This window comes from Fusarium solani, assembly GCF_023522795.1.
Source record: "Fusarium solani strain SB1 chromosome Unknown bctg00000001, whole genome shotgun sequence".
NCBI classification, from domain to species: Eukaryota; Fungi; Ascomycota; class Sordariomycetes; order Hypocreales; family Nectriaceae; genus Fusarium; species Fusarium solani.
In genome coordinates, this window is record NW_027072156.1 from 41,778 (window position 1) to 55,912 (window position 14,135).

The 14,135-nt window shown below is 50.4% G+C and overlaps 5 protein-coding genes across 5 annotated transcripts; 3 read left to right on the forward strand and 2 right to left on the reverse strand.

The window, feature by feature from the left end:
- Nucleotides 1-763: 763 nt before the first annotated feature.
- MRS44_002070 (uncharacterized protein) lies at nt 764-2,242 on the forward strand (the record flags this gene model as incomplete). The annotated part of the gene is made up of 1 exon (XM_046282491.1): nt 764-2,242. One exon carries the CDS (start codon nt 764-766, stop codon nt 2,240-2,242), a length of 1,479 nt encoding a protein of 492 aa, XP_046126629.1.
- A 555-nt stretch (nt 2,243-2,797) lies between these two features.
- Nucleotides 2,798-6,884, reverse strand: MRS44_002071 (uncharacterized protein; the record flags this gene model as incomplete). The annotated part of the gene is made up of 8 exons (XM_046282493.2): nt 2,798-3,409; nt 3,489-3,850; nt 3,917-4,092; nt 4,235-4,525; nt 4,609-4,807; nt 5,023-5,051; nt 5,129-5,297; nt 5,522-6,884. The coding sequence occupies 8 exons, from the start codon at nt 6,882-6,884 to the stop codon at nt 2,798-2,800; spliced, it is 3,201 nt and encodes a 1,066-aa protein (XP_046126630.2).
- A 468-nt stretch (nt 6,885-7,352) lies between these two features.
- On the forward strand, nt 7,353-9,193 carry MRS44_002072 (uncharacterized protein; the record flags this gene model as incomplete). Its single annotated transcript, XM_065622673.1, has 5 exons — nt 7,353-7,404; nt 7,776-8,317; nt 8,386-8,702; nt 8,781-9,054; nt 9,116-9,193. 5 exons carry the CDS (start codon nt 7,353-7,355, stop codon nt 9,191-9,193), a joined length of 1,263 nt encoding a protein of 420 aa, XP_065478745.1.
- Nucleotides 9,194-9,411: 218 nt separating this feature from the next.
- MRS44_002073 (uncharacterized protein) lies at nt 9,412-12,017 on the reverse strand (the record flags this gene model as incomplete). The annotated part of the gene is made up of 6 exons (XM_065622674.1): nt 9,412-9,974; nt 10,014-10,474; nt 10,532-10,653; nt 10,721-10,771; nt 10,830-10,875; nt 11,056-12,017. 6 exons carry the CDS (start codon nt 12,015-12,017, stop codon nt 9,412-9,414), a joined length of 2,205 nt encoding a protein of 734 aa, XP_065478746.1.
- A 1,056-nt stretch (nt 12,018-13,073) lies between these two features.
- On the forward strand, nt 13,074-14,120 carry MRS44_002074 (uncharacterized protein; the record flags this gene model as incomplete). The annotated part of the gene is made up of 3 exons (XM_065622675.1): nt 13,074-13,185; nt 13,300-13,803; nt 13,873-14,120. The coding sequence occupies 3 exons, from the start codon at nt 13,074-13,076 to the stop codon at nt 14,118-14,120; spliced, it is 864 nt and encodes a 287-aa protein (XP_065478747.1).
- Between the last annotated feature and the right edge of the window lie 15 nt (nt 14,121-14,135).

Here is a 14,135-nt window from a genome sequence, read left to right on the forward strand (position 1 = left end):
GACTGCGGCCTCAAGCATGACAGGGATCGTTCGAACTACAGTCAGTCCAATGTTATGAGATATAGAAAGTATCTGCACGGTGACCACCAACTGTAAAGACATTGGGGAAGAGTGGCGGGATGGCCCGGACGGGCAACCGAGTTACTGAGGCGGCCGCTGAGAGCCGACGGAAGAAGCGGCAGAGAGATCCACCATAGCCTCCGAGTCTTTCCCTTTTCTCGCTCGTTTTTCAGCTCAAAGTATTAGCTCATTCGGAGCGTTATGCCGTAGTTACAGGACCGAGCTCATCCGCCTTGATCACCGAAGAGACCAAGACCCTGAAGAGATCTCATGAAAACTTTGCATTCTTCCACAGAGCTCTTTAAAAGCCTACCAGTCCGCTCTACATCCACCGAAATTGTTGCATCGACACATTGATTTGTCCAAGACCGAATGAATATGGGGAAACCTTTTGCGCTCTCCTTGCTAGTATCTCAGCCCGACACCCGACTCACACACCGTGGCACTCTACACATTCACATATTGGTAGATTCTTTGAAGCCCCCTTGAGATACCTACAGATCTTTTCGCCTCACGAATCGGGTGTCTGGGTATGTCAAGTGCGGCATATACCCTGGTTAAGCGAAGGCCTTGGTCGATTTGATCAAGCCGCGAAGCCCTGTTTCTCCTTTCTCCTTGTTTACAGAGTACGTGAATCCCCGAGATTTTAGCGAGCTGGTTCTAATCTATCCACCCAGTCGAATATATTGATACGGCGGTAACAATGAAGCCCATCTGGGATGTCATTCGAGCCCCTGGGGCCAAGGGCGAGATCTCCGAAGCTGCGCCGACTCAAAACGCCAACGCTTCTCTGAATTCTCTCGGTGTGAAGTCTGAAAAGGTTGGCGCAGCGAGCTTCGGCTCAGTCAACCTAGGCGACAACATTACTGGTTTCGTCCCCAAAGCCAAGACCAGGGTTCTGGACCGTGGCCTAGATGTTGCTGTGCGCCTCGCCGGCTCTGGGCTTGTCTTCCTCTCCATCGTGACCGGTGTTCTCATCTGGGCCTTGCTCGGTATCTGGTTCCATCACTCGATGCAATGGGCCGTCATCATCTCCAACGTCCAGGCTATCGTTAGCTACGTCTTCGACTCCTTCTTGATGCGCCAGCAACTCAACGAGTATGATCGAGATATTCGGGCTGCAGCTATGCTCAGATCTCGGGCTCACACCCAGAAGCGTATGGTGCACAAGATTGTCACAAGCGGCCGCTATAGACTCCCTGAACCTGATGGACTCGGCCACGACATGGATGATGCTAATCTTCCTCTCGAGAAATGGCTTGGACGTGTGTCAACTTTCATATCTGGTGTTCTGGGACACATATTCGCAGTCGGTCTCTTCTGGGTTGGTGTCATTGTCTGGATTGGGTGCGGCCACTCTATGGGATGGAGCGACCAGTGGCAGCTGTACATCAACTCGGCCACGTCGGCCTTGATGCTTCTGATCTTCGCCTTTCTCGTGAACATCCACGAGTGCCACGGCGCGCATATTGAGGAATGCCTGGATGCCATCTTCCAGGTGGATTCTGCTATCGAGTCCCAACTTCGGCGCCTTACCGGCGACAGCACTCCAAACCCGGTTATCACGGTTCCCGCTCCCAAGGTCGGCAGGCTTCAGAGGGTCATCTTCTACTACGCAGATGTGGTAGGCACTCTTGTCGGGATTGCCATTTTGGTAACCGTCCTGATTGCCTGGCTTACCGTGGGTCCGATCATGTCGTTCAACTCAAACTGGTGGCTTCTCATTGGCACTTACGCCGGGCTGATTGGCATGAATGACGGGTTCGTTCTTGAAAATGTGCAGTCGACGCTCAACTCGTACGTCAACGATGCGTTCGAGCATGCCATCTTTGAGGATCTTTACACTAGGGAAGACGACGAGAAACCTGGCCAGAAGACGGCAATCAGCCAACGGCTATCTGCCAGGATGAGTAGTATCTGTTCCCACCCAGCCACTGTGGTCGTCGGATTTCTGGCCATTGTCGGCCTACTTGCTGGGGCAACTGCCATGGAGTGGACGCTGACTGGTCAGCTTCTCTGTAACGTCCCTCCGAGCATCATTGAATCCTTCTTTATGATGGTCGTCATCACGAGTCACAACATGTCTGATGACAAACGAAGGGCTGGTCTGCAGGCCATTTATCTTCACCGGGTTAAGCTGATGTGCTGGGTAAAAGAGGTGCAGATCTTGGGGGCGGAGTAAGGGAGAGAGAGAAGAAAGGAAGAAAGGAAATTATATAGGCAGAGGGAAGAGAGAGCTATACAGTCTAGCGGCATTATAATGCCGTATAAGAGAATATTAGTTTGTTTATATTTTATAGAGGGTTTAAATAAATAATATAAGATCATTATAATAAACAATAGGGTTATTTACTTTATACTCTTAGATATATATCTTACCTACATAGCTTTTTTTATAACTTTTTTACTTACTTTATTAACTTGGATAATAATAATACTTATGAAACCTATTATATATTACCTTCGCTTACCTTATTCTAAGTTTAACCTAATCTCTTAAAATTAATTTTTAAAAGGTTATATATTTACTAAGTGTTATAGCAATTATTAATATTAGGCGTAATAGTAAAGGTTCCGTTCGCCGGCTCGTTCCTTCGAGAAATCGCGTCGTTTCTCGCACTAAGACAGGTAAGGGTATACCATATTGCGTCTATGGGAATACTAGCGTCGTCAAGAAACCAGAAGGAGCTCTTCGCAGTTGATAGATCTGTTCAGACGTTTACATGTTCTCAATCGTCTAGCTAGCTATGAATGCTCCATATGCAGACGCAATCTTATCGAATCCGATGCTCTCTCCAATGTCTATCATGGCTCGGCGGCGGCCTGTTTCTGCTGCTAAAATGTCATCGACCACCTTGGAGGTAGCGTCCGTGGCCTTGGCATCCCATGACGAGGGGCCATACACCTTCGTGCCCTTGCTCGGCCAAGGAGCTGAGCCCCACATAAAGGTGAAAAGATCACCGGCCATCTGCTTCCCTGCTTCAACCATTGCAGGTGGCAGGTCATTTTTGAAGTTTTGAAATAGCAGAGTGACATCTATGACATGCGTGGGTTGGCCCTGGAACATGCCCGACCAAGGATTCTTTTCGTTGAGTAGGAATGTGTAAGTGTTTGGGCCCCAGCCCTTACCAAACGAATAGGTGGCGGCAAAGTATCCAATGTCGTTGATGAAGGACAAGAATGCTTTAAATCCGGCCTCCTCATCTAACTGCTCGTCTGAGAAGCCGTATGCCGCGAGTAGATCGTCCACTGCGGGGCCATGATCCGCCAGAACTTGCCTCATAAATTGGGGAAACTTCTGCGCAACACCTGGCTTCTTATGAGCAGCAAAGATTGCCATGCTGGAGGCCTGTACATATTTTATCATGTTAGCTAGCCGTTAATAGGAAAGACATTGACGGACTTTTGAGGCCGACTATGCAACTTACATCAAACTGGCAATCACCAACCATCAGCCCTTTAAGCCACCCACGAGCTCCTATTTCTTTCGGGTCTTTGGCAGAAACCATGGAGTAAGTTATCGGATACGGGATCAAGTCACCATCCACCATTGGTCTGTAAGGCAGCGGCATAGTCACCTTACCCATGATCTCTGCCATCGGAAGAGTAAGGAGGCTATGTATTCTCTGCTCAGCAGTAGCGGATCCAAGGCCCAACGCGTTCAGCACTTGTGCATAAATCCACTCATTATCTCCAGCAACTGAGGGCTGCATCAACACCGGGGTACCTCCAGTGAGGAAGGCACGTGCGAATAGGCCTTCCCCGGCCAAAAAGTGAAGCCCAGCGGCGACTATAGTAGGTGTTTTCATTAGTCCTACTTATGAAGCCAAGTGAGTGATGGAAAGATACGACAAACCTGCACCTGTACTTTCCCCTGCCAAGGTGATTTGATCCACAGCGCCACCAAAGTCTGCAATGTGTTTGCGTAACCACTCGAGTGCAACCTGCTGGTCTCTAAGCTGGTTATTGGGCTTGTATCCGGCAGACCGTAGCTCATTGGATGTGAGGAGCCCCAGCATGCCAAGTCGAAAGCTGTATCATGATAAAGAGAGCAAAGTCAGTAGGGATAGACAGATGGTCCATTCTGGTGACAGGAAGGAGAGAGATGTTAGAGAGCTTGTTCAAAGGGAATGCATCGTCCGTTCTTGCGTATACTATAAAATAATAGACTTACTTGACACTAACGCCGATAGTTGGTTTGCCTAGTTCAACAGAGAGCTTGACCAGCTCAGTGAGGTCGTAGTGTGGGTACGAGGCAGAGCCACTGACGAATCCACCACCATGGATCCAAACGAACACTGGCAAGGAATTCGCTCTTGGAAGGCCACCATCCTCTTGCTTAGGGACCCATATGTTGAGATTCAGCTGCTCGGTATCTGACGTTGCTAGTTCTGGGTCAGGTAGATTCTGCTGCATAAGTGTCATCTCGAGTTGAAAGGCTCCCGGAGGGCTTGGTGAAGCAGGGCTATGACGATAAACCTGTTAGCTGCCAATATGATACTGTATTCGTAGATTAAATCGAAGCATGGGGGTAATGAAATAGCTTACCCAGGTTTGGTTGCATCTATTGGCGACTCATACTGATCTTTCAGTAGAGGTTCGGACAACCGATCCCGCAGCGTTGCATATGGCACACCACGGAACGCCACAACATCTCCTTCACATCCTTCGATAGTGCCAAGCTGAGGCAGCTGGACTTGGAATACTCCGGTACTCATGGTGGATTGAATGGATAGTCGATCAAGATCTAGAGCACACAAAGAAATTGCGAAAAGTGCGAAACAATGTTGTAATGTCGGCTTTCTGCACGGTTCAAACTTCTATTTAAACAACCAACCACCCAAGAACACTTGGAAACCCCACTAATGAGAAGTGGATGCCCTCCCCACCATTCTGGTCGGCCACGTTGAGACATTGACCAACCCGATGGCCTCCACACATCAGAATTCTTACCCCACTCACAGGCCACCTCTTCCTTTGCAGCCTGAAGCCTACAGATTCAATTTGCAGCTGGCTAAATAATCCACCTGCAATAGTGGGCTTTCAGCTTTCGGGCCAGACTAATCACTCCAAAGCTGGGTTGTCGGCAGCGTCTTCCATGGTGAGCTTTGTCTCCCCATCGTACTTTCGCAGGTCCTCTCTAGCCTGAGCAGCCTCAGTCAAGATGAGTTGCTTAATCTTCTCGGACCTCGGCGTGAACCTTGCCTTGAACGCCTGGGGCCGAGTATTCTCGCTCTCTGTGTACGCAAAGATGTCCAACTTGACTTCCTTGCCCTATGCAACAAATAGTTAGTCCCTCTGCAAGTATGTAGAGAAAAGGAGGAAAGGGCCCTTGCCTGTTCATCCAAGCCTGGCTGGATATTAAATGCCCATATCATGCGACCGAGGGAGAAGAGAAGACCTTGCTCTGCCAGGGGCTGCCCGCTGCACTGGCGTCTGCCCCAGCCAAATGGGTTGCTACCTCTAGCATTGGGATAGGGTCGCTTGGACCCTTCAACGAATCGCTCGGGTTGGAAGTTGTCGGGATCCGGGAAGTCTTTGGGGTTGCGATGGATGGCCCACATGTTTCCAGTGAAGTTGGTGCCAGCGGGGAAATGGTAACCTCGATACTCGACGTCCTTGATGTTGGCGTGGGGGATACCTGCCAGCACAGTCACGGTTCGCCATCGCAAAACCTCCTTGACTAGAGCTGTGAGGTATGGCAACTTGCCCCCATCAATATCCTCCCAAGAAGGAGACCTATCTTTTCCGACCACTCTGTCCATCTCCTCTTGAGCCTTCTTCTGGACTTCTGGGAAGCAGGCCATGGCAAGAATGCAGCTCAACATGGTGCTGGATGTTGTATCAACACCACCTCCAATCAAGTTTGCCATTAGGCCAGAGACTTCAACATCTGTCATCTTGTGCTCCTTTTGCGCGTTCATCATGAAGCTGTTGAACGCTTTGTTCTTGTTGGTGAACAAACTCTCCTCCGTGAGCATGTAAAAGTACCTGGCTGCAATCGCTGATCCCATTCGCAATGCTTTGGGGAAACCGTACAGCCACGAGGGCAACTTCTGCAGCCACGGCAGAGTTTCGAGCAAGAATATTCCTGGAACAACAAAATTGACAGCTTCCATCAAGTTCAGCGCCTGAATAGCGACGTAGTCGTTTTTCCTGTCGATTCTTCGGCCCCATCCAATAATAGAGGTAGTGGATATGGAGTAGCGTTCGACAGATAGCTCAAAATCATCTGGGTCTTGGATCAGGTCTCTCATAAGGATCTTGGACTCGTCGGCTTGAAAAGACCGGTAGTTTCGGACGGCTTGGGAGCCAACTGCCGCGTGCTTGAGTTCAGTTAGCAACCAAAGCAGTCCATATAATGCCAGAGCTGTACCAACCATAAGTTTTCGATGTACCCTCCAGCGATCCCCATATTCGAGGGTGGTCTGATTCGTTGTAGTGCAGTTTATGACGTCTCCCATGAGCACCAGGCGTGGGCGGGAAGAGAAGATGTCGGATTTCTTTTCCAGCAACTCTGAAGCAACCCAGGCATCGGAAATAATGATACGCGGATGTCGGCCAATCCACAGCGTCATTAATGGCGCGTCATAATCCTTTGCCCATTTTTCCCAAGTAATCCAGGGCTTCACCTTGGGTGTTTGGAAGTGGTTACCAACAAGAGGAAGCGGGAAAGGACCTGGCGGGAGTCTGCGGCGCATTACAAGCATTCTAACCCAGTCGGCGAGAATGGCCGCGACGGCCATACCTGCCAAGATACCAAGAAATCGGTAGGCATCAGCAGCTGAAAGCCTCTGTGGCAAGGCTAATCTGGTCATCATCATCTTGTAATTGTGAGGAGATGATGTGTCGGGAGTTCTTTGGGGACAATGGGGAGAGCAGGACACGGGGTGATGGCTGACTTTACTAAATAGATCCGCTTCCATTTCCCCAAGACATATTCCACCTTAACATTGAAGCCATCTCGACGACCATGATGCACCCTTTGGCCATTGATGTGGCGATTTGGTCTTGCGGGGGAATGTGGATGTCAGCTTGCTTCCACATCGCACCGAAACAACCACACCAGACTGGAGAGACCTAGGGTTAGATCGCAAGTGAGGGGCATTTGGATCCTATCACGTCAACCACATGTCAAAGCACTGCCGTATGCTTCCCCAGATTCCCTGCAAATTGATTGCGTAGGTTGGCTGGCGCCAGGAAGTCCCCCCACATGGCGTTTATTAACTCCACCCTCTCTTCGTCAAGGCTAAGTACGACTCCGTCCACCGATGAGGAGAATGGGGCTTGAAATGGGTAAGAACTTGCCCGAACACTCCCACATATCGTCCCATATCACATCTCGTACGTCATTTGAATCAGCCCATCGGGGACAGCCTTGGGCTGTTTGGACTGGACCATTTTGACCTAGAGGGACTCCAGTCGATACTTAAATCTATTTCAACTTCCATTGGTTTCAGAGTGGCCCTGTGTCGGTTCAGTATTGGTCTCTCACTCTCTTGCCTCGTCCCAGCCCGGCACCAGCGCCCTCATCTTCTCTAGTCTCACCTACCTCTCTCCATTCCGTAAGATCATTGCCAACAGCTGTGACTTCAGCCACTAGGTTTCGTGACACCGCTGAATACTCTGAACAAGAAAAATGAAGGCAAGTCTCCTCTGTGCCGACTAATGTCACACATAGGCTGACAATCACAAGGTTATTATTGTTGGCGCAGGCCCCGCCGGGCTTCTGCTTGCGACGCTCTTGCAGAAGCGCGGCATTCAAACTCAGGTCCTCGAGGCCTCTGACACTCTGGATGACCAGCCGCGTGCGTGTCACTATGGTGGCCCCGGCAAGCGTGAGCTTAGTCGCGCAGGCGTATTGGACAAGATCTCTGCTGAGGGATTCCACCCCGGTGGTGTCAGCTGGCGTAGAAAGGATGGATCATCCATCGTCGCGCTGGACAGTAGCGATGTTCCGGAGACAAGTCTGCATCGTATGGTATGCCTTCCCCTTGGCCGGGTAATTCGCATCATCTATGACGAAGCTGTGTCCAATGGCTGTGAAGTGTTGATGCAGCACAAGGTCACTCCTAGTATTGGCCAGACTGCCGAAGGTGCTTGGGTTGATGTTGTAGATGCCTCATCCAAGGTGCAGAGGTTCCACGCAGACTATGTCGTCGGCTGTGACGGGGCAAACAGCCAGATAAGGAGAGCTCTTTTTGGTGACCTCGAGTTCCCTGGTCGAACCTGGGATCAGCAAATCATTGCCAGCAATGTAAGAACAGCTCATATCCATGTACTATCATTATTATATGCAATTTCCTAACACAGAGACAATTCTAGGTCTACTATCCCTTTGAGAAGCTCGGATACGGCGACAGCAACTTTATCGTGGACCAGAACAACTGGTATATGGCTGCCAAGATTACCAAGGACGGAATGTGGCGAGTCACGTACGGTGATGTTCCAGGGCTGACAAAGGAACAATATACTGAGCGTCTCCCAATGAGGTTCAAAGAGATGCTTCCCATTGCCCCGGAGCCGAGCGACATCAAAATTGCAAACGTTGGGCCTTACAGAATGCATCAACGGCTTGCCGAAAAAATGAGAGTGGGGCGATTCTTGCTAGCCGCTGACGCTGCACACCTCTGCAACCCATTGTGAGTACCCAGCTTTCTGGCCCCCACAACCCTTATCGTATCTTGAACGCATAGTATCATGGACTAACTCTCTATTAGTGGTGGCCTTGGTCTGGTTGGTGGCATCGCCGATGTGGGATCTCTGTATGATGCCCTTGTCGGCATTGACCAAGGGTTGGCAGATGAGTCCATTCTCGACAAGTACAGCGACATCCGCCGTCAAAAGTACAAAGAAATCGTCGATCCGATGTCGACGTCCAACTTTAGACGCCTTTGGGAGAAAGATCCGGAAACAACCATCGCTGAAGATGACTTTTTCAAAATCCTTCGCATGGCAAACGAGGACGAAGCCCTGCTATCCCAGCTTCGAGAGGTTCGTAAACCCCACTCCTTCCAAGACGAGTCCAATGTACAGCATCTTCTAACTGCCACAGGCTTCTATGAGCTTGACGCACGACTTTACAGAATTTTACGGCACAAGGCCTGTGAAGGCTGTCTTAGCGGGAGCCTAACTCATGAAATGAAAATAGGTACGACTGGGTGTCGAATGGAGCTTTGATTCAATACTTTGCAAGGAGTACATCACAATTCAACTTCTTCATTTCACTATTAGTGATGTTTAACTGCATGCTCAATTGATATGAAATGGCTGATGCTACCAAGATAAACTGAAAGATTATCATTGTCCGCCTCACGCCGTGCGAGTGAAGAATGAATGCCTTGATCTAATTTACCGAGCGCGAACCACCTCAGCGACTTCCTCCATATTAGAGACTTTTACATCAGACAAATCGTCACACATAATGTGCAAAATGCAGGAAAAGATGCGAGATTTCCAGCGTCCAAGCCCCAGCATGATAGATGCAAAGTGAAGCCAACATTTACGAGCCTGTGTATGGCTAGGGGAAACAACGAACTCAGCCAGGCGAGGAATCCGACCCTCAACAATGAAGGTGGCTTCCGGAAGTGCTAGGATCTCTGGTGGTATCTCTTCTGAGGGATCTGTTAAGCCTATTGTATCCAATCTGGCCCAATCAATGTCGTCATATAGGTTGTATGTCTCATTCGTATCCAGCTCTGGCATGGTCCATATGTAGAAGCCCAAAACCAAGGCAGCGTGGAAAAGAGCTATGATGGAGTGAAGCTTCACTGAGTCGGACACTCTTCGTCTGCATAGAAGTAAAAATATCCGCCCAGCATGCAAACATGCTCGCCTAGCAGATTGAGTGAAAGCCCAGGTTGAGATATCACCCAAGGCCTGGGCCGCGGCTGCAGGACCCATCCGCCCGGCGGCTGTTTCGAACATACGCAAGTTCGCACACAATGACATACAGAAAAGATGCCATGAAATGGCGCAGTTCAGGTCAAAGTTTCGGTCCTTTTCGTCGGCGGCTCTAGCGAGGTCTGTCGTGAGGGAGACTAAAGCCTTGCCGCGGTTGTCCTCTCGGAACATCTTCCATGGAAATAGCCGTTGCCGCGAGTCCTTTTGCTGGGGCCCATAGTCCAGAAGAACCGAAGCAGCGGCAAAGCGATGCTGAAGCAACATGAGGAGTGTCATCATCATGTCATAGCTCCTGGCAATTTTCGGTGTCTTGGAGTAGCACGCTGAAACCACGGGATAATCCATTTGACTAAATTCGGGGCGAAGCTGGGTCCATTTCTCCATGGTTCTAGCTTCGAAAAGGTTACTCTCACAGATTGGCATGACGTTTACTGATTCTGCTCGAAGAAAGGGCACCGTGGCGACGTGAGATGCAAACCAGCAGTCCAGTTGTATGATATTCAAAGCGAGCCTGACATCAGTTAGCTTCATTTTGTGCATTTCTTGTCGAGCATCTAAAATCACTTACCTCTTGATAGACTCAATGCTCCCCCAGACCCTCCACCGTTTACTGACAGTAGGAAGAGTCGTTAATTCGGTAAGAGACGGTGGGTGCTGGTCCGCCGAGAACAAGCCACTCGATTTCGCTCTCTAAAGGAGAAGAATTAGAACTGACTGTGCACCTACCCTGCCGGGCTCGAATATTCATTTGACCTACCGATAATAAGTCGACATGGAGATTTTCATTTTGGGCAACAACCGTTGGATCCTAAAGTAATGGTCAGCTGTACGAATTCAAGTTTCAAGGGCTTAGATGTTGTCCTTACGCCAATGATTGAGGCAAGAATCAAAACAAAGAACGACGTCATCATGCTGCCAATGCGAGTCGTAAGTGGTGTCATGGGTTGACTAGTTGCCTCCAATTCAGTAAATGCCGTTTTGAGAAGACTCTAGAAATATTCTCCAAGTTAGATGTGGCAGCATGCATGGACTGGATATCAATCCGTCTTCTGGGAGCAGTGAAGGCCTACCGGGAATATCTTGCACACTAACTGATTCATCTCCGCTGTTCCCATGACACTCAATCCGATCGTGCACATGGCCACCAACAACGATAGAGGAGCTTTTTGAGGCGAAAAGGTTGCAATGTGAATCATAGGCATCACAATGTGGTGGTGGACTATGTACTGCTCGTAAGCAATCTCGAGCGTGTCTGGAGCAAAGAGTCGAGTGTGCACGACGCCATCAAGCGGATCTAGGATGGTCTGAAAAGCCGCCCAGACTCGTTGCTTCGTGTCGGATGTCATGGTCCATTCCGGAGCCAGTTGGCCCTTACCGGGGGTGGACAAAGGCACCGGCTCCAACAAATTGCCAAATAGGCCCCCGCCATTTGATAGCTCATCCCACAGCGTGGACATTGGCTTAGTAGGAGGCTCAGTGCGCTGAACCCAGAAGTGTTGCAGTCGAGAAAACTGCTTCTCCATTGCGGGAGACATGTGCTCATCGCTGCGGGTGTCCTGGGGCTGAGGAGAGACTTGGGTGCTTTGAATAGTGCCATTATGATTGGTAAACCTATCCATGGGCTCGCCATTCACAGCTAAACCAGTATTTGGTCCGATCGGGAAAGTTGGATCATCGTCAAAGGGCAGCCACCAAGATTGCAAGGCAGGGCCAGCATATTCGTCTGCGCCCCCACTGCCATGTTGCTGCCCCAGAAAGTCATGCGGCTCAAACCGACCTTGTGCAAACATGTTATTCAGGTATTCGAGCGAATTCTCAACCATGGGCGGAGTAGGCTGTGGAACAGGGTTTGCGACCGGCCCTGGGGGTGTTAGGGTCGAGAAGGCATTGGGGTCACCGTAATTCATATCGTTGGGCTGAGCAGAATTCGCACCAGGATCTGTATGCATATGGACCGACACAACTGGACTGGTAATGTAGTTGTCCTGAATTGGCATCATTTGAGCGTCATTCATCGAGTTGGATCGATGATGGGAGGGCGGTGTTGGGGCCATGTTGGCCGGCATAGAATTGAGGCCAGGGAGATGCGATTCAGAATGAGTGGATGAGTTTTCAGGGCTGTTCGATTGTTCCGGTGATGGCTGCCGCAGCTCCAGCGCCACGACAATGTTTGACTGCGACTGTCTCTCTTCGTCGCTGGGGCTCCTCGCCGCCGTGATTGAGAGCTCGGTGTCCTTTCGTGGCTGGGAAATTGACCCGGCTTCACCAGCGCGCACCGCTGCTTCCTTTTGAGCCGTCCGATCGTGGTTTTTGCAGTGTCGAAAGAGAACATCACTGGGACAGCCAAGAGAAAAACGTCAAGTTATTATCAATGAAAAAACAGCATCGCGAGGGGGCAGACTAACCTGCGGGCGTAACTTTTATGACAGATATGGCAGCGATATGGCCGCTCCCTCGTATCTAGTAAAGTCCAGTCAGAAAGTCCCGCGGTGCACGGGGAGATTCACGATGTGGTTTCGTACGAGAGCGTTCGTGGCGTTTCAGATGCTCAGCTTTACTGAACTGTTTGTTGCAGGTTCTGCATGCGCTCGTAGCCATGGCCACGAGGGAAATCAGTTGGCCGGAAGGTAAAGAGTACAATGAGAAGCAGGCGGTATCGACATCTGGAGAGTCAGATCGCGAATTGAGAGGGCCAAAACGAGAGGCGAGATCAGATACAGTCGGGATCCGGTGGCGAGAAGCTGGAGGTGAGGATGGAAGAGTGGGCAATTTTTTCGTCGCAGGGCATGCCAGGACACCCAACAAGAGGGGTGAATCGCCAGCATCTACTAGCGGCAGATCCTTGCTACCCGGAACATGCATTTGCGGGGTAAGCCCAGTGGCTGGTTGGAGTGGGCTACCCCAGACCCCAGATTTCGGTTCAACCGGAGGTCTCTCGGGCCCCATCGGCTTGTTACTGAATGTGGAGTGACAACGAGTCGGTGTTTCGGGTAATGGATATATTCCTCCAGCTCGCTCGCTGCAGAGAGCTTCGTTTCAGTTGCTCCCGTGCAACTTGACATCGCTATAACCGCCTGCACAAACGGACAAGACCTACAGAAACTGACAAGATGACGTCGTACACGCTGGCTGACACTGACTTAAATTCCCTGGCTGGGAAGACAATATTAATCATTGGTGCTGCTACGGGTGTTGGCAGAGCCGCCGTTGACATTGCCATAGGTGAGAAGCATGATGTGCATCCCGCCGGCCCGCTCCCCCTCTCCCTCTGACCTATCTATCCCTCCCCTGTACGATATGTTGGAGACTCAGCTCATGGCTTTCGTCTTCTTCTAGAACTTGGTGCAAATGTCGCTATTGGAGACTGGAACGAAGATGAAGGCACTGCTCTTGCTAAAACATTGGGAGACCGTACAATCTTCAGAAAGTGCGATGTTTCCAACTGGGACCACGTCCTGGACCTTTTCGAGACAGCACATGCGCGGTTCGGCGTCATCCATAGCGTCCTCTCCAATGCTGGCATCAACACGCACGAGGGTCTATTTACAGACACAAGGGACCCAAGCACCGGTCGGCTTTTGCCCCCATCCCTCAAGTCTATCGATGTAAATCTGGTCGGCCAGCTTTACGTGGCTAAGTGCGCACTTCACTACTTTGCCAAGTGGCCTCAAACGCGTTGCCAGTTGGTCATGACCTCGTCGGCTGGTGCCTTTTTCCCTGCTCCACCTATACACATGTACTGCGCCGCAAAGGCCGGCATTGTTGGCCTGATGCGTGCCCTCTACCCTGAGCTGGAGGGTACAAACGTCACAGTCAACACTGTGGCACCTTGGCTCACTGGTAAGTCGCAGTCTCAGTCTCAGATGCCTCACCAACTTGAAAGAATACATGTTTGACCGCCGTATTCAGTTACCCCTATGCTCCTAGAAGACTGGCTTCAAAAATGGCCTCTGCCCAAAAACACAGCAGCCGGCGTGGCAAAGGCCCTTTTGCTTCCCATAGTCCAGCCTGAGATCAATGGAAAGTCTTTTTTTGTTGCGGGAAATCAGCTCACTGAGTTTGAGGACTCTCTTCACGATGCCGAACCGGCATGGATGGGACAAGAGTTATGCCATCAGGTTCGCCAAGGCCAAGCCATCCTTCTTGGGAAGAACTAGCACGGTTGCCAAACA